The following is a 23,975-nucleotide window of genomic DNA, read 5'->3' as shown; positions in this document are numbered from 1 at the left end:
TAAAATCCTATATGGTGAGGGCTTCGCGCGGTTGCTTCATGACCTTTCTTGAGTTGGTAAAAGCCCCGTTCATCTTGGGCGCCACTCCACCCATGTATCCTCGGATACCTATCTAAACAGGTGTTGCTACTGGAGATCTGTTGAGACAGCTCCTTCAGCAAGCTTTTGCGGAAGCAAGCAGTAGCCCCTGTGTGACAGGCAAGACTTAGTATAAAATGCTAGGTTCCTAGCCGTATCCTTTTAAAGGAATCTTACCTGATTCCAAGCCTTTAGCTCTACCACCGGGCAGAGGCCCCTAACAATTAAGTTGGGTATGTAGCTTAGGCCTTTGGCTGTAAGGGGTATTGTCACAGACAGCCGTCTAAACGTCCCGGGGGCAACTCCCATTGAAATGGTAGAGTTGGTACTTAGTGTTCGCCATGATTGCACTCCCCTCAGCATGGCGGCGTGGGTATACTGTTCCCCATAGCGACCCCTAGAGGATGCAGTTCGAAGTTCCCTTGAAAGGGAAACGTCTCAGGTTACGAATGTAACCATGGTTCCCTGAGTAGGGAACGAGACACTGCGTCCTCTAGCTCCCTGCCGTGCTTCGGATGCAAGCTTCAGACGAAGAAGTGAATGACGTGTTTCCCGATGCCTGTTTTATAGTCGCACCGGTAGTGACGTCAGAGGCTGTCGCCGGCCAACTCGTTGGTGTGTTTTTCATTGTATGCTTCAGACACGGGTCACGACGAGGTGTTCCCATAGCGACCCCTAGAGGACGCAGTGTCTCGTTCCCTAATTAGGGAACCATGGTTACATTCGTAACCTGAGACGTTCTTCAGGTGTGTTTGGTGACGAAGAGAAGTCAGTGTCAGTGAAGGAGGGACATTCAGTCACTCTAAAATCTGGTCTTACTGAAATAATGAATGATGATGAGATTCAGTGGTGGTCTTGGCTTGGAAGCACTTTAATAGCTGAAATCAATAAATAGGTCGGTGTTCTTGAAGGGAGATTCATAGACAGACTGAAGCTGGATCTCTGACCATCACAGACATGACAACTAAATATAAGCTGTTTCAGCAGTCTGACATATACATGGATTTACATTATTAAAACACTATTTGTATACATTTACAGTACATTTAAAAATTACTTTAAGCTTTTTCTTCTTCTATTTATCACCAAATTAAATATATATATATATTTAAAACATTTTATTTTTATTATTATAATACTTTTTTTGTTCTTCTGTAAGATTTTCTGGAGTAAACCAGTTACAGCAAAAAACATTAATACTGTTTTGCTTGATAGTCATGATTTTTCTTAACAAACTACAAAATAGGTACACATTTATACGTAAACAGTATGATATACTTAAGATTATTATTAAATGAAAAATAAAAATCTTACCATCTTGTTTAAAAGGCTTAATAAGATTCCCAATGAGAGTGTAGCTAGTCTGAAGGAATATTATATTCAATAAATATGTTTCTCTTGACTGTTCGTCCACCAGGAGGCGCTCAGATTTTTTGTCTTTATTGGTGTTGTGGTTTTTAAAGTTATTTTGCTCAGACTTGCCAAAGTCTGCAGTCAAAGGCCAGAGATCTCATTATGAATTTATCATCTACTCAAATAATTCTCATCAAAATCAAATTTTCATAGCAAGAGATTGAAGGGTGTTAATTTGAATCTCAACATTACAATGTTTGTCCCATATCAAGGTGTTATATTCTATTCTATTCTATTCTATTCTATAATAAACATTTGGTACGGTTACAACAGTATTTCCTGTTTCTGTCACAGACATTCAATATTCTATGTTTGTATTTTGTGGGTGTTGTACGCATACACAAGTGTAAAAAGTCAAGTATATTTTGGGCTTTAGGCCCCAAAAATGTTAACAATAAAGATAACTTTATTAGCATCCACACTAATGGACGATAACGTCCTGTTCATTACAAGCAGATGCTGAAGATTTATTGTCTGTCAATTTAAACGCTCAATCTCTTTTACTGAAATGTTCTGAAAGTAATTCCAATTAAGTAATTAGCTGAAAGGAAACGTGAAGAAAAAAGACAACACAGATTCATACTGTCACAAGTCGGTCAGGCTCATCACAACGCACTCCCTCACCTGAATATTAATCACTAGCACCTGTTCACCATTCAATCACCAATCTTCCCCAGCACTATATAAGCACACACCTCGGATCATCAGTTGTCCGATCTCGTGACTGATCAGTGGAACATTTCCCTGCTAAGTTACTTGAATTGACTCATACTAATACTTACCTCTTGTGTTTACCTTCTCTCCAATCGATCTGCCTTCTCTTCCCCGTGGCTCCAGTTACTCTCCTGTGTTGCTTCGATCAAGTACCTCTTCTACTCACCATCGCCGAGGTATGTCTCCACCATCCTCCACTCTGGTCACCCCAACCGGCAAGTGCATTACCCGATTGCAAGGATTCTCATTCCCATTCCATTTACTACTTATCCTCTGTCATATTCTGCCGGTCTTAATAAAATACCAGTTTCTACTAATCCTCATCATATTTGATATATGAATTTCATACATTTAAACGGGTAATTATAAAAAACGCCCCTATAAATTAATTCCAGGGGCCAAATATTGTCTCTTAATGGAAAAGTGGCCCTTATCTTGAATTTGGGAGAAATTTTGGTGGTATTTTTGCCCCAAGCACCCATTTACTTCTGACCCTGGATAAGGTGAAGCTGTTGTGGGAGGAATACTTGTCCATTGGTGGTCCGTGCGACCAGATGAAAGAATAACATGCATAATTCATAGCTCAGTTCTTCTCAATGTGTGGACCCTCTGGGGACATTTCCGTTGGGTTAGGGGTTACGTAACAAACCTGCTAGCTTCATAAATATAGGCTGTTGCGAAATTCCAACCAGGACCTTACAGAGAATTATGACGGATGCTGGAAACTGTCCACATGCCCTGCACATACAGTGCTGTTTTTTTACATTAGGGAGTGGAATACAGAGAAAACAACGGCTCCAGATAAACAACACAACCTGAAGCCAAAGCTCCAAGCCCAGGGAGGGGCCTCTCTGCTCACGTTATGATCGGAGCAGGAGCAGTGGGTCAGTTTACTTCTGTTGAAAACATTAACACTGAACAGAAGAGGAAGTTGAAGCCTACTGGAACTCAATGTTCAGAGTGAAATACTCCGCAAAGAAAACTACAATAGATAGTCACACCCATCAACACTTAAAGATGCACAGTTATTTTCGCTGACGCTAGTTTCACTTCACTTTACTACAGAGCAGCTTCACATCAGCTCATCTCTCATTTTATTACTGAACCAGTTTTGAAGAGTTTATCTTTTCATATTTGTGGACTGAAAAGTTGAAGATGTTTGACAGATTTTTGTTCTGTTTGTGTTTGTGGCATCTGCTTGGTGAGTCTGAAATATGTTTTTATGATTTCAGTTCTTTCTTCAGATTCAGTGTTTATTTTTCTAAATGTTATTTTTATGAAACACTGAAGCTCAAACAGCAGCAGCTTTAGTTTCAGTCGTGACGTGATTCTCATCTGAAGTAAAAGAGTTCTCTGTGTGGAGCTCAAACCAACTTCAGTTCCTGCATCAGGAAAATCAGTTTTATTTAAAATCACCACAAAGATGGAATTATTAATTGATTTTGTTGTTTGGAAATGAAGTGGTTCAGACTGTAGGATTGGTGAAGGACCTAAAGAAACGTTGTTAGCACGATGGTATAAAACTGTACATTTCTAGTCTGTTACCACCCACTGCCACTTATACCAACAACGGAAATAAGAGCAGTTAGAACAGCTAAATATGTGGGAGAGCGTTGCTATTGAGTGACTGTATTGTATTGCAATAGGTAGCACTTTGATGTTAATGTTGAATCAAGATTAGTTAGCACATAATTCATAATTGAAATGGTTTAATAAAAGTATTTTGTTATGGTTACACTTGAATGATTACAAAATAGATAAAGGATGGTACAACATATAGTTAATTGTACCCAACATATATGTAAAATATTACCTGAGAGAGAAAGAGAGAGGGGGAGATGGAGAGAGGGCAGAGCCCCAAGAAGAGAGCTCCAGCAAAGGAAAGAGACAGCAGAGAAAGAGAAACAGTTACAGTCTTCTTTTATCCCTTCCTTGACCATGTGACTAAAAACTAAATGTGAGACATTCAAACTGAACAATCAGCAGATTAAAGCTTCACAAAAGGTGTGACAGTTAGAAGCCCCCAGATGTACACACAATGTTGGCCTACAGGCCTCGATCGATATCAGCACTTCTGTTCCTTCAGGAATGCTAAATGGCTCTTTTGTTACTCAAGATAGGTTTGGGACAGGAAAACACAAGTCTTTGTTAATTTTTGACCCTACAATTTCAAAAGTATATTTTTAACTGTTTACTTTATTAAACCTTATTTGAAATCTGTTTATCTTGATTAGAAGAATGGTTTTCTCTTTGTTCTTCAGGTGTGTTTGGAGCTGATGAAGTGAAGTCAGTGATGGAGGGGGAATCTGTTACTCTAAACATTACTGTTACTGAAATAAAGGACATTAATATGATCATGTGGAAGTCAAACAAATCACTCATAGCTAAAATCAGTAGAGAGTTCAGTAAGATCACTGTATATGATAATGATACTGATGGGAGATTCAGAGACAGACTGAAGCTGGACAATCAGACTGGATCTCTGATCATCACAGACACCAGAACCACAGACTCTGGAGAATATGAAGTGACCATCATCAGCAGCGAGATGACCACATACACATTCAGAGTTACTGTCTTTGGTGAGTCACAATTACACTTTCATTTGTGCTGCCAGTCTTCAAAAGAATGATTGTTTATACACAAATTAATATATAATGAGTATTTATAAAACAAGCAAATTCATTATTAAAGCACTTTCCTTTCACCTCATTGTTTTTCTATTTGGTCATATTTTTATGACTTTTTCTTCTCTGACAGTATAATCATGTTAAATATGAATCTATTATGAATCTTGAGAAACACATTAAGATGTGGACTAACAGCACCAGCATACTCTGTCAGCTCTGTCAGACATGTTCAGATAAAACAACTATGAGATATGTGTTTATTTATTTAGCTGCTACAACACCAGACCCACAGACTCCACATCCATCTCCTTCAACTGCTCCATCACAGTCTCCTTCAGCTTCTCCTTCATATCACACCTCAGTATTTCTGATAGTGTTGATCTCTGCTGCTGCTGCTGGATCTCTGGTGATTGTGGCTGTAATTGTGATGTTTTGTATCTGCAGGAAACACAGAGACTCAGGTCGAGTGAATCCACAGCTCACACATCTGTAAAACAATGAGTCTTATTTATGAATCAACAATATTCTCCATGTTTTGATGAACGTTTGTCCTTACAGTTCATGAAGACGAGACTCAAGCTGCTGCAAAACTCTACAAACACACTGTACTGATGAAGGTATGAGTCTCTGAGTCATTTCAGTGAAATTTACATTTATTCCTACAGTTAGCACGTAGCAATAGTATATAACAGTTTAAAATGTGTATCACTGCATAGTGCAAACTACTTCACTAACTCATTACACTTATATATGGCAGTGAGCGGTATATTACAGCATGTCTTGAACATGTTTTGTGGTTTAACAGTCAATCATGTTGTACTTGGTTTTAGTTTTTATTTTTGATCTTGTGTACCAAAATTTCATAATAAAAGTCCTGAAAACATGAAAGACACATAGATTCTCCATTAGATACAAACACAAAACAGTCATTCAATTTAAGTAACACTGATTCTATCCCATAATACTCCATTTGCTGCTCTGGTCCAATGCATTATCAGTCCTTATGATGAATTTGCAGCATGTTTCTGTCATTTATTTAATATGAATGACTTTATTAATTTGGGGTTTGTGTTACAGGAATCTGACGTGACGGAGGTGATTTACACGTGTTTCATCACAGAACAATCATCAAACGCTCTGTGATTCTGTTTTCTCTATTATTTCAAATATAATTGTAGATGGTAACACTTTAGGATACTGTTTCTTAATTACTGCATTACTAATAAGGAATCATTGAATAACTTACAAGTAATTATTCATTAACATAACTCACTACTGTTAACTACTAAGGAAAATGTATGAACTAATCAGTATGTTATACAATTTTATGATTGTGTTAAGTAACAGTTAACAAATCAATAACTAATATATTCTGTCATATCTCCTGAAGAACTACTATTGATTATCTACTAGTTAAGGTTCAAGAAAAATAACAATGAAATGACTACTACTGAACTGTTATACACAAATAGTCACTGTAATAATCAGACTGTGGCCCACAAATCAAGTACTTGAGTAAAAGTACAGATACCCCAACCCCAAACCTTCTAAATGTTTAACTTTTAATTATAAAATGTTTGTTAAATTAGTTTAAATGTGGGAAGTATACATTAAAATGGAAAAGATATTTGATAGGCTTGTGATCCTGATTGATAAATACTGCAGATTAACAAAGATTGCTTTGCTCACAGTGGATTTCTTAGTATAATTTTCTGTATGTCTGTCTTTATCAATAAAGTTTTCTCACTCTGAGGTTCAAAAGTCTATTACATGTTGAGTGTCTCCTGGAGAAATACAAACTATATCAGGTTAATCGTAAGATATGTTATCATTATTTATCTTAGCAGGCTAATCCGGCTAAAATGTTAAGTCATGCGTTTGTGAGATCATTCTACCACATAAAGCTCTTCAACTGAGTGCCGCACTGTGCTAAGCCCCTGGCCCCGAACCTTTAAGGTTGTGGGAGTGGTTAATGGGTGGCACATGCACAGACCGCAAGAGGTGCTGTGGCTGGAAGTGGGATGAATGTTGCTTCTGTTCCAGACGTTGGATTTTCCATGCGGGTTCGTATTGAATCAGAAACATGTTTTTGGTCATTCTCATCTGAACTTCTGTTTGTTTTTAAACTTCGGTACTTCTGAACCTATCTGTTTTTTTAATATACGTTCTATTTCTGCTGTTTTTGTTCTGGCCCAGCTAACCAATCACAACACCGCTCTCTCTAGTCTGGCATGAACGGCTTGAATAGTTCCTGTATCAAATGAAGGCCAGCCTTCTGAAATACGAAATGCGCTGTCATTGGTTAGCTGGGCCAGTGTGTGTTTGTGACTGGTTAGCTGGGTCAGTGTGTGTTGTGATTGGTTAGCTGGGCCAGTGTGTGTTGTGATTGGTTAGCTGGGCCAGTGTGTGCTGTGATTGGTTAAACTGGGTCAGTGTGTGTTTGTGATCAGCAGCACTCGGTGCATGGTCGGGAAATGTCATGCCCCGCCCTTACCATAGCCTCCTGCGAGCTTCAGTGTAAATATTACTCAAAATCAAATCAATTTGAGCATGATTTAAATCTGGATTGTAACCACTCTAAGTTTCCTCTGCTTTGGGAAAGCTAGCGTGTCTCCAGCATAGTGATAACACTCGCTGCCTTCTCTGGTGCAGCTCAACCAGGTCTCGTCCCATTCGAAATCCCGGAAAATATCCATTGTAGTTCAAACGAGTCGTTCCTTGTAGTTTTTGAAAAGTGATTTCTGTTAAATAAAATATCTCCTTATGAATTGAGCTTTGTTACTTTGCAGATTTTATGCTCAAACAGCAACATTTCAGAGTAACTAAAGTTGAAAAAGTGAAAAAGCATAATAGGACCCTTTTGAAGACTATTTGTCATCTTCGTGCTCTTTCCTCAACACAGTAAGCGTGACAACCACTGTAATGCAGTTTTATTAAGTATCAACCATTTTCACATTTTCAACTAACAGTAATGAATGTTTATGTTCAATAGAATAGTTTCTGAAGAATCATGTAACACTGAAGACTGGAGTAATGATGCTGAACATGTGTTCTTGCCCCATAGAAATAAATTACATTTTACAACTTTAAACTGCAGTAATGCTTCACAATGTAACAATATCTTTTTTTTGTTTTTACTGTTTTTACTGTATTTTTGATCATTTGCAACTCTGGTGAACAGAATAGGTTTCTTTTAGAAACATTTGGACCTCAAACTTTTAAACTGTAGTAGTGTATGATTTAATCTTGGATGAGTTATTTTTAATGTTATATTTACTAAATCTATTTTATGTTACTTCATGATTGTACAGACACCAGATCCTCAAGTTCTAGCTCCTGTCCTCAGAGCCACTGCAGATGTGTCCAGTCCCGCTCAGCCATGCAGTATTGTGTCAGTAAGTAATTTCCTATTCTGTTGCTCTACAAATGTAATGCCATTTGGAAAGAATTTGTCTATATTGTTCTTTTCACTTATTAGAGATGTGAAAAGGCTCCCATGCCCTGAAAATGAGCTCATTGTAATACACTTCTGTTCCAGCAGACTGGACAGGCACTGCAGGACATGAACCCAGACTCTGAAGAGACAGCAGAACTCATCGAGGACCTTAATGTGGAGGAGCGAGATGAAGATGAGGGCTTCTGTGACATCAGCGAGGATCACACCATTACAGATCCAGAGGTTGTTCTGTCACCACCCTCCACACTGACACTGGGTTCTTCCATCCTGGTCACCAGCAGTGACACTCCTGTACTGGGTTCCACATCCCCTTCACTGGTCCCTGACCCAACACAGTCTCCTTCATCACCTGGACCATCAGGGACTGCTGTCCCACCTGTTCCCTCTGAAACATCGGTTTCACCACCCTCCTCAGAGCCAGAGAATGCTGGTCAGAATGATGATGAAGAGACTGTAATCGCCAATCCTCTGTATTTCTTTCAAATAATCTAGAATAATTCAAACAATGATAGCTCAACATCTACTTCTTACTACTGCTTTAAATCCAGATGTAACTGTACTTGAAGCTTTCATAAATTAAAATGAAACTCCCAAAACTGTATATGGCATCACCACGAAGACGAACTATAGCTTTGTACATTAAAATCTGGAGGGGAAGGTGGATGGCGTCGCGTGGTGACGTAATGACATCCATGTAAAATGTACTATAACATGCAAAAACGGGAAGATGAATGGAATATTCTAAAAGCTACTCATGTAAACACCATAATCATAATATTGGCTTATTTACAATAAGGTAAATCATTAGATTACTGATGTTCATGTAAACGTAATCAATGATACTTCCACTGTTACAGCATACAGTTGAGCAGAGCACCAGTTTAAAAGCTTTTTTTATTTTTTGTACTTTCAAATAATATTTCATCAGTACACTGCAACAATAATAAATAATGCAAGTATATTAATTACTATTTTGCATATTTTTTTCATTAGAAATAATAGATTTGTAAGGGTCTTGAATGAATGTAACCTAAAATGCTTAATCAGAATAAATAATATCAATACAACAACTACTAAATCACTAATAACAACAACAAAACATATTTCCATTGGTATACTTTAATTTTCATGAAAGAATATCAAAGTACATGAGTGATTCTGTAACTGGAGATACATTTGGCATTTCATAAAATTAAGAAAAATAAAATTATTTCCAGTATCTTATTGAAAACATTACATTTTAATAATTCAGTGCTTTCTAAACATAAGGTACTTCATATTTTACTTTTAATTTAAAAAAAATAAATAATAATAAAAATAAAAAAAGATGACTGCAAAGCCATGCATACAGTGCCAGACTTGACAGGTTTTCTGGTAGCAAAACAATTACAGCAACAGCACAGCTTAACCCTGGCACATTTTATATTTAGTTATATTTGAAAAGTTTTAACTAAGTCAATCTTTTATACCGCATTTTAACATTGATTTATATGGAGACCGGCCGTGGATGTCCTGCAAGATGGTGGAAAGCATAATATCTGTGTTCTGATTGGTCAGATCGCCTGTCAGTCAAGCTCTTTGCAAATGGTCAGTTACTGCTTTATTTACCAGCCTAATATCCAAGCATTTGCTCAGAATGGATTATCTTTGTCAAATCAGAAGTCACAATGTTTAGCAGCTTGTCTAAGACGCGTGAAAAATTGTTGCAGTCCCCATTTTTTTTTTTCTTTTTCTGAGAGGTGTAACAATCGAGACAATTGATAAGAAATGAAGAACAAACGAGCTGAAGACAGTTACAGGAGAGAGCAGAGCCAAACACTCTCAGGATCTCATGAGCAGATGCACTGCTACACTGCTTTAAGACACTTTTATCTTCTCTAGTCTCTCATCATGTTGTTGGGGCAGTTTACTTCTGTTGAAGACATTAGCACTGAACAGCAGAGGAAGCTGTGGCTAACTGGAGCTAAAAGCTGTCAAGTTAACATGTGACATGAGCAAAAAAGATAAAAAAAAAGAGCTAGATGTTCACACGTATCAACACTAATAGATGTGCAGATATTTTAGCTGACCGTAGAGTTTCTCATGACTTCACTACAGTTCAGCTACAGTTCAGATCATCTGTCATTTTAATCCTGGACCTGTTTTGAAGAGTTTGTCTTCTCTTATTTGTGGACTGAAACCGTTGAAGATGTTTGACAGATTTTGGTTCTGTTTGTGTTTGTGGCGTCTGGTAGGTGAGTTTAAAATGTGTTTTTACTTAAGATCCTGCTTGGTGAACAGCGTGTAAATAGTGTGAATATGAGGGTTGTCTTCCCATAAAATACGATTAAAAACCCGTGCATTGTAAATAATGTTTTATACTAAATTATTGTGTAAGTAGTAAAACAACACAAACGGGGCATCTGATAGACATCTGAATCAACCGCACACTCACACAGCTTATGTAACATCAACCTTAGAAATAAACACCCGTGACATTGAGATAATACAGCGAACCCCAGTTGAAACGCCTACACGAGAATGTCTCATTTAACTAACCCTGTTCTCATCGCCACACACCAGTTTGCTTCTGTTGTGTTCATGTGATTGGTCTTAATATTATTAATGTCAAATGTAAATTTTATAAAACTAGCCCTTGTTCCTTGTTTTTCCAGGTGTGTTTGCTGATACAGACACAGTGAAGCCAGTGTCAGTGAAGGAGGGAGATTCAGTCACTCTACAGATTAATGTCACTGAAATACAGGCAGATGATGAGATAACATGGACATTTGGAACTAACAGGAATCTAATAGCTAAAATCAGTGGAGAGACCAGTGACATCGGTGATGTTCCTGATGGTAGATTCAGAGACAGACTGAAGCTGGATCATCAGACTGGATCTCTGAACATCACAGACACCAGAACCACAGACTCTGGACTTTATGAAGTTGAGATCAGCAGCAGAAGATCAGACGATACACACAGATTCAGTATTACTGTCTATGGTGAGTCACAATTACTTCAAAAGAATGATTGTTTATTATTTGTACACAAATTAATATTTTAATGTGTATTTATAAAACAAGAAAAATACACACATAGTTATTGAGGCACTTTCCTTTTACCTGATTGTTCTTTCATTTGGAAAATAATCAATGTATAATCTTCTTAAACATGAATCTATTATGAGTCTTGAGAAACAAATTAAGATGTGGACTAACAGTACCAGCATTAAACATCAACTCTGTCAGACATGTTCAGATAAAACAACTATGAGATATGTGTTTATTTATTTAGCCGCTACAACACCAGACCCACAGACTCCTCCACATCCTCCTTCAACTTCTCCATCACATTCTCCAGCACATCCTTCTTCACGTCCTCCAGTATTTCTGATAGTGCTGATCTCTGCTGCTGCTGCTGCTGCTGGATCTCTGGTGATTGTGGCTGTAATTCTGATGTTTTGTATCAAGAGGAAACACAGACCACTCAGGTCAAGTGAATCCACAGCTCACACATCTGTAAAAACACAGTTTTTATTTGTGAATCAACAATATTCTCCATATTTTGATGAACATGTTTGTCCTTACAGTTCATGAAGACGAGAATCAAGCTGCTGTAAAAACTCTACAAACACACTGGACTGATGAAGGTAAGAGTCTCTGTGTCGTTTCAATGAAACTTACATTTATTCATTATTATTTTACAGTTCAAAACAACTACAAAGCACATAGCAATAGTATATTACAGCTTAAAATGTGTATCACTGCATACTGCAAACTACTTCACTTACTCATTACACATATTTGGCAGTGAGCGGTATATTATGTGTTACAGGTTTTATGCTTTCAACAGACAATCATGTTGCTTGGTTTTATCTTTTGTTCTTCTGTTCTAAAATTTCATAATAAAAGGCCTAAAAACACAAAAGACAGACACTCTCCATTACACACAAACACAAAACAGTCATTCAGTGCAAGAAACACTGTTTCAATACCATAATATTCACTGATCCTATCCCATAATACTCCATTTGCTGCTCTGGTCCAATGCATTATCAATCCTTATAATGAATTTGCAGCATGTTTCTGTAATTAATTTAATATAAATGACTTTATTAATTTGTGTTTGTTTTACAGGAATCTGACATGACTGAAGTGATTTACACGTGTTTCATCACAGAACAATCATCAAACTCTCTGTGATTCTGTTTTCCTCATAAATCATATATTGATCATAACTGCCTCTGGCTTTTAAATTCTATTACTGTTTCAAATACAATTGAAGATATTTGTTTTGTCAGAATATTTTCAAGTGATTTTTGATAGGCTTGTGATCCTGATTGATAGATATTGCAGATAAACAAAGATTGCTTTGCTTACACTGGATATTTTTTTTCTGTCGGTCTGCCTTTATCGATAAAGTTTTCTCACTCTGATGTTCAAGAGTCTCTCCATTTTTATTACATGTTGAGTGTCTCCTGGAGAAATACAAACTATGTATACGTTTGAACTGAAATGTGTGTTGGCAGTGTGTGTAAACAACCAACAGTATAATGATAAAAATCCACCCCGTGTTTTTTTAAAATCCCAATAAATCTTAACCACTTTCTCAAATCAAGCTGTTAACAGATTCTTGGCAGAGTGACATCACACAGACTCAGGCCCCTCCCATGATTGTTGATTGATACTGGCATTCAGTGTTGCCAGTTGGGCAGTTTTGAATTTGATTCTCTTTAATGTATTTGCCCTTATTTGATCCATTTATCTGGAAAATGTATCTATTTATTTATATTATTTTGTCATCATTATTTTGTTTTAAAGAGGTAAAAATGGTCCTTTGTAATCTTGATTGACATGGCAATATTTTTATCACATTATTTTGACAGTTAAAGTTTTGGGTGGTTTCTTGTTGGAATGGGCAGGTTTTTGAGAGCTTTTTGGGCTGTAAATCGTCCATCCAATCTGGCAACACTGCTGGCATTTTTTTTCGACGCCGGAGCAGGTGTAAACAAGAATGTCTCAGTTTAAGTGATCGAGGTGTTTTGTTGTTGGATGTAATAATGAACATAGGATTCGTCATTTACTCCTGACATCTGAACTGCTGAAAATGCAGAGGATTACTTTTGTTTTTGAAAGGAATGCATCCTCCGATCTGCCTAAATGTGTTTATGTTCACACAAATCATTCGTGATCCTGCTTCGCCTATAGAAGAAGTGAGTAAGGTTCTTTTATGAATCTTTGCAAATTGGCTTTCCTAATAACGTGCTAGTTAGCAAGTTCCGCGGCTAAAATAACAATATCATGAGGGGTGGGGTCAGGAGAGCTCATTAGCATTTAAAGGGACATGCACTGAAACAGGTTTCTGTGAACAGAGCTGTTTCTGACAAGCTAAAAAGGGTGCTGTTTACACTACCATTGAGAAATCTTAAACAAAATATGTGATAGACTTCTCATTAAGACCCTAAAGACTCATATCAACTTGTGGAAAATGGGCATCCGATGACCCCTTTAAAGTTCAGCAGAGTGCTACATATATTTACAGTATTAAAACATTATTTGTAAATGTAAATTATAATTAAGCTCATTTGTCTTTTTTTATACACCACTAAAATTGATTATTAACTTTTTCATAACTTTGCAGCTCTTAAACTATTTTTGAGGTAATACGGTTATAGTATATTGTGCAATGATCACTCTAATCTAACTAAACAAAAAAAACCAAAACAATTACAATTTTAATTAACTGCATGATAACATAAAAAAATAAGATACAAAATAGAACTGTGTTCATCAAGTGTTCATCATATTTAAAATAATCTTCACTTCTGGGAGTAGCAGAAGTCCTCACAGATGGGTAAGAACTGATAGTGATGAACAGAATTTGTGCATTACCATTTGCTCATATAATGATAAGAAGAGATAAAGAAGAGTGCCAGATTTCAAACTTTGATATCAAGTTAATAAAGAACTTAGATGAAGGATATTATTAACAGTGGAAGTGCGTCATCACAGTCTGTGAATGTTTCTTCTCTCGATGGTTCGTCCAGCAGGAGGTGCTTCAGAGGCTTTTTTCTTGTTGAAGATGTTCGGGCACTAAAATGAGAGTATTTTTCCTACCTTTGTTGTCATTATTACTGGTAAAATACGATGATAATTATGTTATTATGGTAATTATATTTTATTTATCATACTTAAACCATTGGTCCAGGCATCTACACTGCTTAGCTTCTCGAGAAGAAAAGATTAAGGTCAAAGGTCAAATATGATGATAAAATGTAAACGATACCCTACCCCAGAATCGATCGCAAAATCCACCGAGGGGGGCCCCTGAACCTATCTAACCAGCATATGCCTTTTTTTTTCAACAGTGATGTTTCTCTTATCTACGGTTCATTCAGCAGGAGCTTCAGAGGCTTTATTTATTTAGCTAGTTAATCTTCCTTGAGACTGTTGTGTATATTTCAAGTGTTTATATTGTTAATATACAAACCCGATTCCAAAAAAGTTGGGACACTGTACAAATTGTTAGTAAAAAAGGAATGGAATAATTTACAAATCTCATAAACTTATATTTTATTCACAATAGAATATAGATAACATATCAAATGTTGAAAGTGAGACATTTTGAAATGTCATGCCAAATATTGGCTCATTTTGGATTTCATGAGAGCTACGCATTCCAAAAAAAGTTGGGACAGGTAGCAATAAGAGGCCGGAAAAGTTAAATGTACATATAAGGAACAGCTGGAGGACCAATTTGCAACTTATTAGGTCAATTGGCAACATGATTGGGTATAAAAAGAGCCTCTCAGAGCGGCAGTGTCTCTCAGAAGTCAAGATGGGCAGAGGATCACCAATTCCCCCAATGCTGCGGCGAAAATAGTGGAGCAATATCAGAAAGGAGTTTCTCAGAGAAAAATTGCAAAGAGTTTGAAGTTATCATCATCTACAGTGCATAATATCATCCAAAGATCCAGAGAATCTGGAACAATCTCTGTGCTGTTCTGTGGTCAGACGAATCAAAATTTGAAGTTCTTTTTGGAAAACTGGGACGCCATGTCATCCGGACTAAAGAGGACAAGGACAACCCAAGTTGTTATCAGCGCTCAATTCAGAAGCCTGCATCTCTGATGGTATGGGGTTGCATGAGTGCGTGTGGCATGGGCAGCTTACACATCTGGAAAGGCACCATCAATGCTGAAAGGTATATCCAAGTTCTAGAAACAACATATGCTCCCCATCCAGACGTCGTCTCTTTCAGGGAAGACCTTGCATTTTCCAACATGACAAAAACAGGCCACACCACATACTGCATCAATTACAACATCATGGCTGCATAGAAGAAGGATCCGGGTACTGAAATGGCCAGCCTGCAGTCCAGATCTTTCACCCATAGAAAACATTTGAAGCCTGTATTAGACAAGAATGGGACAACATTCCTATTCCTAAACTTGAGCAACTTGTCTCCTCAGTCCCCAGACGTTTGCAGACTGTTATAAAAAGAAGAGGGGATGCCACACAGTGGTAAACATGGCCTTGTCCCAACTTTTTTGAGATGTGTTGATGCCATGAAATTTAAAATCAACTTATTTTCCCTTAAAATGATACATTTTCTCAGTTTAAACATTTGATATGTCATCTATGTTGTATTCTGAATAAAATATTGAAATTTGAAACTTCCACATCATTGCATTCTGTTTTTATTCACAATTTGTACAGTGTCCCAACTTTTTTGGAATCGGGTTTGTACCTTAAGTAAAAAAAAAAAAGAAAAAAAATGATAACGTATATTAAAGTGTTTTATTTGTTGAGGCTGATGTTGAAAGCAAAATGGGGGAATATGTGGTGTATTGCATTCCAAGTGTTGCACATTTTGGCCTTACGACACCCCGTACTGGTTCTCTGTATGTTGACTTATTAAGCATAATCGGTTTAAGAACATGCATGTAATCGCGCTCAGTGTCGTCGTTTAAAGCAGTACACCGTCATTTCGTGAAGATGTAACAGAGACGTTTCTTCACTAAAATGTTGGCTGCAGTGCCGGCCCAAGCCTCTTGGGGGGCCCTAAGCAGAATTTGATTTGGGGGCCCCACTCCCACCACACGGAGTCACCTGTGCTTGAAGATTATTGACACAAATGTCACGCTATAATGTTACATTATAAATGAATACAGTGAGGTTATGTATTAATACAAAATAAATAATAAAAAAACGATACTTAAATAAAATACTCTTAAACTTCTGAATACAAACTGTCACAAAACATGAAATAAATAATTTGCAAATGTGCAATGCAAATGTGCATTAAATGTGCAATCTTTTAAATAAAACCAAAACAGACAAACATTAATATAATCAAAAATAGAATGTTACAAAAAAATAGATACTTAAATAATGAAAGCAAACCCCTTCGGCTGTTTTTCTCCAACTTAAACTGATATTTATAATCAATACGTGAAATACACCTAGATAAATGTATATTAATAATGCGAGACATTTCACTGTTTGATGGCGGGGATTTAACGTTAGCTCTGGTGATGGCTTATATAAGATCATGAGTCATGCCTAGCTGCTACCATCAAGTGACGTGATCACAATTTGTGCTTCTGCTGCACAAAACATACTGTAAATAATCATGCAAACATACCTTTATCTTGCTCTTTTTTCTCCTCCTCTCTCCTTTTCTTCTTTCTCTTTTCGGCACCAGAGGGAAACATCCTTTTTGTGTGACATGGCTTATCATTTTATTACAGTGACGCGCACTTTGCGTGCCGGCGCGAATTGTCAATGCACGCGAGGTGTCTATGTGCAATTGCGCTTGACTCAAACGCTAGCAGACACAGCCAGCAGTTGTCGGCAAATCAGAATTTTCTTTTCTTGATTATTCATTTATTCATTCATATTCATTCATTCATTCATTCATTTATATCACTTGTTTAAGTTATTTGTGTAAAAAAAAAAAAAAAAAAAAAAAAAAAAAGAAAAAAAAAAAGATTGGGGGGGCCCCTGGTGGCCAGGGCAGCCGCTTAGTTCGCTCATGCCTCGGGCCGGCCCTGGTTGGCTGACAAATGTTTTGAGTGTATTTTTTCTAACCCTTTCACGTCTTTAATTACAGATTACCCAAAATACCAAAGTCTGCAATCCAAAATCTCATTATAAAATTTCTCATAAAATAAACTGACAAAATACTACATCAAAATACTTATTTTTCATCATTTTGTTTCAATTGAGTCATTGTTAATTTTGACAGGCATTTTTGATTTAGTCTTAAGCCCTATTTACACCAAGAACGTCCACAACAAAAAAAAATATATTATCTTCAACACAAGCAAACAATAGTCTCGCGCATGCGTCTGTGCACCTGCATGTGCTTTTAAATTCTCGAGCTCGTTATAGCAGAATGGATTCTGATTGGCTGTCAATGTTTGTATCGTTCAGCAGCTGGAAAAAAACGTTCTGAAAGTGATTCCAATGATATCGTTTCTCTGTGGCTTTATCGTTATAGCTATGGTGTGGACACTGCTATTCTTTAATATTGAGAATGATTATATCTTTATCGTTATCTTTATAGTTATTGTGCTTGGTGTGAATGGGCCTTTAGTCTTTATCTTGAGATGAAAATGCTTAATAGACGGTTTCATATGGCAACAGCATAAACAAACGTTACTGCGCATGCGCACTTTTTTTGGCCCTAACTTAACTTCCGGTAGACATCCAAATAGAATCAATAACAACAGCTAAGTAGTCCCTCTAGAGTAGATTATTCTTGATAACAAGCAAAATATGTTTGCTTGTGTAAATCAGACTTACTGAAAAATGCAAATTCATTCTCTGCCAGCAGGAGGTGCTTTAAAGCGGGAGAAACAGAGGTTTCCCCAGTAACTGCTGTACACAAAGCAGCGCTGAGCTCACAAACACTGCTTTATCAGGCATATAATATTCAAGATTAAATGAAAATGACATCGAGATAGTCTTCCTTCAGAAATACAGTGATATAAAAACACCCGCGCCTCGTTTTGATTTTTAAACATGCAGTACGTGCTCATGTTTATTCAACAAAGCCTTTTTGGAAATCGGTTAGTTTTGATATTGTGAGCGCCACAAATAAATAAATATATGTGAAACACATCCCACAGCACAACCACCCCTGGGCCCAACTTCAGTCTACTCATCACCTTAACTTTAACTGCGTTTGTAGATGGCGCTATAGCCAGACTGATAAACAAACACAGACCGGAAGTTAACTTGGGGCCAGGCGCGTCCCCCCGATGAAAACGTCTATTAGTCTTAGTCACATTTTAGTCATCTGAGTCTTTCATAGTTTTTTTTAGTCGATGAAAAGTCATTGCATTTTTGTCAACTTTTAGTCATTACTTTTTAGTCAAACTGCAGTTACAATCATTTATTTTGGTAGCTATTGAACTATCCTTTAACAGCAGTGAAAAAGGGAGCAACTTGAAAAAAAATATAGTTGTTCAGATATATAAATATATATATATATATATATATATATATATATATAATTTATATTTTTTTTTTGAAAAAGAAGCAGATAAGACAATAGACAAATAACAAAAGAGATACAAATTAAACTCATTTTTCAGATACAGTAGATTTACCTAATATATTTATTTAACATCTTTTGTTTGGTTAACATTAATGACACAGATAGGTACTTAATTAGGAATGCTGTCCCTACTGTAAGGAAGGCATGCAACAGACACACGTTCAGTTTTTCACCCACCTGTTTACGTTCACTTTAATCCATAACGATACATGATAGACATTTGGACTTCTGTGTGTGTATTTGAGCACTGAGAAATGATCGCGCACTCTATATGAGAACTGAAGAAGTGTGCGCGAGAGAGAGAGGACTTTTATCAGCGCGATTCTGCCTATCTTCACAATTCGTTCTTAATCGACAACGAATTGTGACTCCTGGGAAAAAAACGGGATGCCTGGTCACATTATCCCTATCCCTTCGGATGCTGAGGCCATTGTTTCAGATAGCCGTTTGCATTTTTGGTAGCCTATCCATCCAATGCGGCTGCCATACTGAGACTCAGGGTTGCCCAGGTTTTTCACTACAAAACCCGCCCAATTGCTACTCAAAACGAGCACAATCGCTTCGAGGGGGGGTCCCCCGATAAAAATTGCATTCTGGCGATTAAAATACACGTTTTTTGGCGGGGTTCCCCTGGTAAAATTCATTTTTATAGTTTTAAATATCACTCATTATTGGGGTCATCATTGAGGCCGTATTTTTTACCAGTTTTACTGGTTTGTTGTTGTAGCAACACTGGCAAAAATGCTAAATGTCATTTAATGAATGTAGTTTGAGCAGCTTAGTTTGTGAGTTAAAGTTAAACCCTCCTGTGGTCTGATTTTTCTACATCTAATGTGGTTTGGTTTTTTTTTGTGTACAAACAGCGTCTTCATTAGCGTGTCTATTATAAGATAAATGAGGTAAGTGGTTTTTGGCTGGAGTGTTTTCTTTTCTACTTGTATGAACAAAATTTTCTGACTTCTGCTGCATACAATTCTTTTTTTTTTAAATGAATCCATCAACAGTTATGAAATAAAACATTATTCTTATCATCAGGGCCGTCCCTAGGAATTCTGGGCTCTGTGCACTGCTATGGGGCCCAATTAAAATCACGTTCAGTGGATCGTGGGCCCCACAGATCTCTGGGCCCTATGCACTCTGTCACCCTTTCCCCGTGTCTAGTGACGCCCCTGCTTATCATGCTTCAGATGAAAATGTATGACCAGTAAAAGCTTGTTGGTTTTCATGATGCTAAAAGAGACAGACGTGAGAACGGAAACTGAGGTCTGAGGAGGATTCAGCCAGATAAAGATCACACAGTGGCGTAGCGCAAAATCGCGGGGCCCCCTTACAAAACCACAAATATGGGGTATGGGGGTTTGTTCCATCGCAATATTGGAAAAATTCTGTTTTTAAAACCATGAAGGCTGATACTAAGCAACGTGCAAACTTTGTGCAAGAGTTATGCAGGTGAACGTTTTAACCTCAGTCCATTAAACAAAGTGAAAAAAAAGTACAAGCTGATGACGCTTTTGGCAGCTGATGGTGCATTAATACCACATATTCTTTCAGAGATGACAAGAGACGAATGTACTTTAACATATGCTGATAACAGCATATAACTCTCTTGAATTATTCCTTACTATTTCTCTTGTGCACAGTGAAAAACAAAAAGAGAGAGAGAGAAATATTTTTGATGTATATTTTGCGTTAAACAGGTTGTTTTTGAAATTACTTAATTGATAAAAATTATAATAATATACATATAATACATCAAATAAAATAATTTACCTGTTTTAAAAGACATTTAAAAAAATTAAAAATTCAATGAGGAGTAAAATACCTCTTTTAAAAACATTTTCAATGAGGAGTAAGCTAATATAGCCCAATCTTTTATTATACTCAGCGCGTCAGTTATGCAGTGATGTGCTATGAAATTATTGCGGGGCAAATTAATTGTAATTTAACAATAAAAGTAACCCAATAATAATAACATGCCTAATAATAATAAGAAAGTAACAGGCCTACATTAATTGGGAATGCCAAATCCTCTTAATATTGCCAATATGTGATGCCTTTGACAATATCTCTGGCTATCGACACATGATACAACTCACAGGGGCCTCCTGCAGTGCGTGCGGGGCCCCCCAACACGCCAATAACCCCCTCCCACCCCTCCGCAGTGCGTGCCTGTCTGCTACGTCACTGATATCACAGTTCAGTCATGAATGTTTTCAGTGACTTTTCAGCGAATAGATGAAGAAAATGTTTTTCAAATTAGGTTGGTGAGTTGGAAATGTGTTTTTAATGCTTCAGTTGTTTCTGTTCTGTTACCATGTAATAAATGACTAGTTAAATTAGTAAAAAACAAGTTTGTAAAAGCTTCCTCCCTGAAAATCTATATTGAGATTGTTCATCAGAGCGCGGTGACATACACTCTGACACTTCCTTGTGTAACCACTTTTCTTTTTTTCATCTTGCTAAAGTTTAGAGTTTCTAGCGCTCTTTGACGACTACATTTATTTGAGAGTCAAATTCATGGATGTTTGTCCATAATGAAGTTCATCATTTTCTTCATCCACGTACCTTTTGTTTACTCAGGTGAGATTCATTTCATAACATCATTTAAAGGTTATATTCTCTGTTAGTTACGTGGCATTAACAAGAAAAGAAAGATTTCTCTGTCTGCAAAGTCTTTAGCTACTTCTGCGTGTTAAACCCTGTGTTGGTTTAGTTTTATTAATATGTTGAATAAGCTTTTACTTTTATATTTAGTTTCCATGTACATTTTTGTTGTTTATTTTTAATAATTTTGTTGTGTGATTTTGTCATTAGTTGTTTTTATTTATTTTATTTAAATATTGTTTTACAATTTATATAAATATTGCTTTTAGTTTTTATTTCCAGTTCTTCAACTTAAGGTTAAGGTTAGGAAACTTTATTAATCCCTATAAGGCAAAACACATTAAAAACCATAAAACAAAAAACACAATCAATCCATCATAAACTCATTTGTCATCGTTACACATTGCAGCAACACAATAAATAATTGAGCAATGAACAATAACAAAATTACAGTGTTGAGGGAGTAGTTTTGTTAAAAAAAAAAGTTAACACCAATAAGAATAAAGACCTACTAAATTATTCTGTAGAACAGTGAAGAATTACTAATCTCCCACTACATGAACTCTTATCTGATAAAAATACCGTTTAGTGGATGTCATTTTCAAGTTTTTTTCCACGATAACCAAGAGAAATAAAACCAATAATTGAACCTGCCTTTCTGATCATTTTTATTAATCCTATTGTTATCATCTCCCCAGCACAGCACTGCAAAAAACAGAACACTGGCCAGAATCCCCTGATACAAGACATAAAGAAGCTTTTCTTCATGTTTTCTTTAAATAATCATTTCGGTTTATTTCCACTAATATCTAATTTATATTTTATTCATTATAATTTTGTTTTATTTTAGCTTTATTTTAATTACAGAACTGTTTATATATATATATATATAGTTTTTAGTTATTGATAATAGCACTGGTTCAACTGACAGAAAAGCATGTGTTATTTTTTAATCTGATGTGAAATTTTCTGAAAAAGAAATCATTATTATTATTATTTATTTTTTAAATCTAGTCTCAAACAGTAATTTTAATGTGGCGTTGAACCATGTTTGAGAGCTTTATGTGTCTTTTGTTTGTTCAGAGTTTCACACCTTCATGACTACAGACACTGGAATAAATGGAGAGAAGATTACAGGAATCCCAGATTTTTTTGTCGTAACTACTCTGGATGGACAACAGATTGATTATTATGACAGTGAGATAAAGAAGCTGATTCCCAGACAGGACTGGATGAAGGAGTTTATGTCTGGAGACAGATTTAAAGAATACACTGAGATCAGAGTACGAGTACAGCAGACCAACAAAATCAACATTACTGTTCTAATGCAGCAATTCAATCAGACACATGGTGAGTTAAAATACTTTATAATACTGTTTTAAATGTGAAAGCTTACGTCATACAGTAAAAAAGATCAGATCTTATGGTTCCCACCTTTTCTCTTCAGGTGTTCATACGTATCAGAGGATGTATGGATGTGAATGGGATACTTGGGATGACGAGACTGGACATCTCACAAGGGTTTGATCAGCACGGGTTATGATGGACAGGATTTCATCTCACTAGACATGAAGGAGCTCAGATACATCACACCTGTACAGCAGGGAGTAATAACAATGTACAAGTGGAATAATGATACAGCCCAGCTTGAATTTCTGAAACAATACTACAACATGAGTGTGTTAACTGGTTAAAACATTTCTTGATGTTAAGAAAAGTGGATTTAGAAAGAAGAGGTAGCTTATCTTTCAGAAATTTACTTCGTTCAAAAAGTTGACAAGTGTTTTATTATAATTAAGTCATTTGTGCTTCTCTTTTTTTTGTCACGAATTGCTTCATTTAAACAAAATTTAGATGCATTTATTTAACTGATCTGAAGTATTAATATTTTCTTCACATTTATCTCAAAACTTTTATAGCTCCTGAAGTGTCTCTGTTACAGAAATATCCCTCATCTCCAGTGGAGTGTCATGGCACAGGTTTCTACCCATCAGAAGTCACTATCATCTAGTTAAAAAATGGACAGGAGCATCATGAGGATTTGGATTTTGGAGAACTACTACCAAATGAAGATGGTACCTTTCAGAAGACTTCTACCATCATTATTGGACCAGACGAGTGGGAGAAGAACCAGTTTGTTTGTGAGGTACAGCACCGGGGAAGGACCTTCCGGAAGATTCTGACTGCGGATGAGATCAAGAGTAACAACAGTAAGTTGTTAATAGCCTAGTTGTTTTCACACCTTTTTAATAAAATAATGCCCTTAAATAAAATGAATAAAATAATGCCCTTAAATAAAATGCTTAATGATATAGATGATTTTGCAATAAATAAAATGCTTAATGATATAGATGATTTTGCAATATTTAAGGGATATATGAATGCTGCTGCAAGTGCAGCAAACAATAAGATGGGAATAACTTTTTTAAGAATTATCTTGTGGCAAGATTAAAATTAGTCAATTAACCAGCTACTGTACATACACAAAGCTACTTTGTCAAGACTGTGACTGTCTGTATTTGCCCCATATT

At 36.5% G+C, this 23,975-nt stretch overlaps 1 protein-coding gene and 1 pseudogene across 1 annotated transcript; both read left to right on the top strand.

Annotated features, from left to right (window-relative positions):
* Window positions 1-10,299: 10,299 nt before the first annotated feature.
* Window positions 10,300-12,418, top strand: LOC122141624. Its single transcript, XM_042749523.1, has 5 exons — window positions 10,300-10,526; window positions 10,947-11,276; window positions 11,569-11,769; window positions 11,864-11,923; window positions 12,411-12,418. The coding sequence occupies exons 1-5, from the start codon at window positions 10,481-10,483 to the stop codon at window positions 12,416-12,418; spliced, it is 645 nt and encodes a 214-aa protein (XP_042605457.1). The 5' UTR covers window positions 10,300-10,480.
* An 8,956-nt stretch (window positions 12,419-21,374) lies between these two features.
* LOC122141623 lies at window positions 21,375-23,674 on the top strand (annotated as a pseudogene).
* The last annotated feature ends 301 nt before the right edge of the window (window positions 23,675-23,975 follow it).

The sequence above is a fragment of the Cyprinus carpio genome, chromosome B22, assembly GCF_018340385.1.
Source record: "Cyprinus carpio isolate SPL01 chromosome B22, ASM1834038v1, whole genome shotgun sequence".
Classification (NCBI taxonomy): domain Eukaryota; kingdom Metazoa; phylum Chordata; class Actinopteri; order Cypriniformes; family Cyprinidae; genus Cyprinus; species Cyprinus carpio.
This window is presented reverse-complemented; position numbering and strand designations above follow the sequence as displayed.

Coding starts and splice junctions, on each gene's coding strand:
- LOC122141624 (XM_042749523.1), top strand. CDS start 10,481: ATGTTTGACAGATTTTGGTTCTGTTTGTGTTTGTGGCGTCTGGTAG. Junction 11,277..11,568: donor ATTCAGTATTACTGTCTATG/GTGAGTCACAAT, acceptor TTATTTATTTAG/CCGCTACAACACCAGACCCA. Junction 11,770..11,863: donor ACACAGACCACTCAGGTCAA/GTGAATCCACAG, acceptor TTGTCCTTACAG/TTCATGAAGACGAGAATCAA.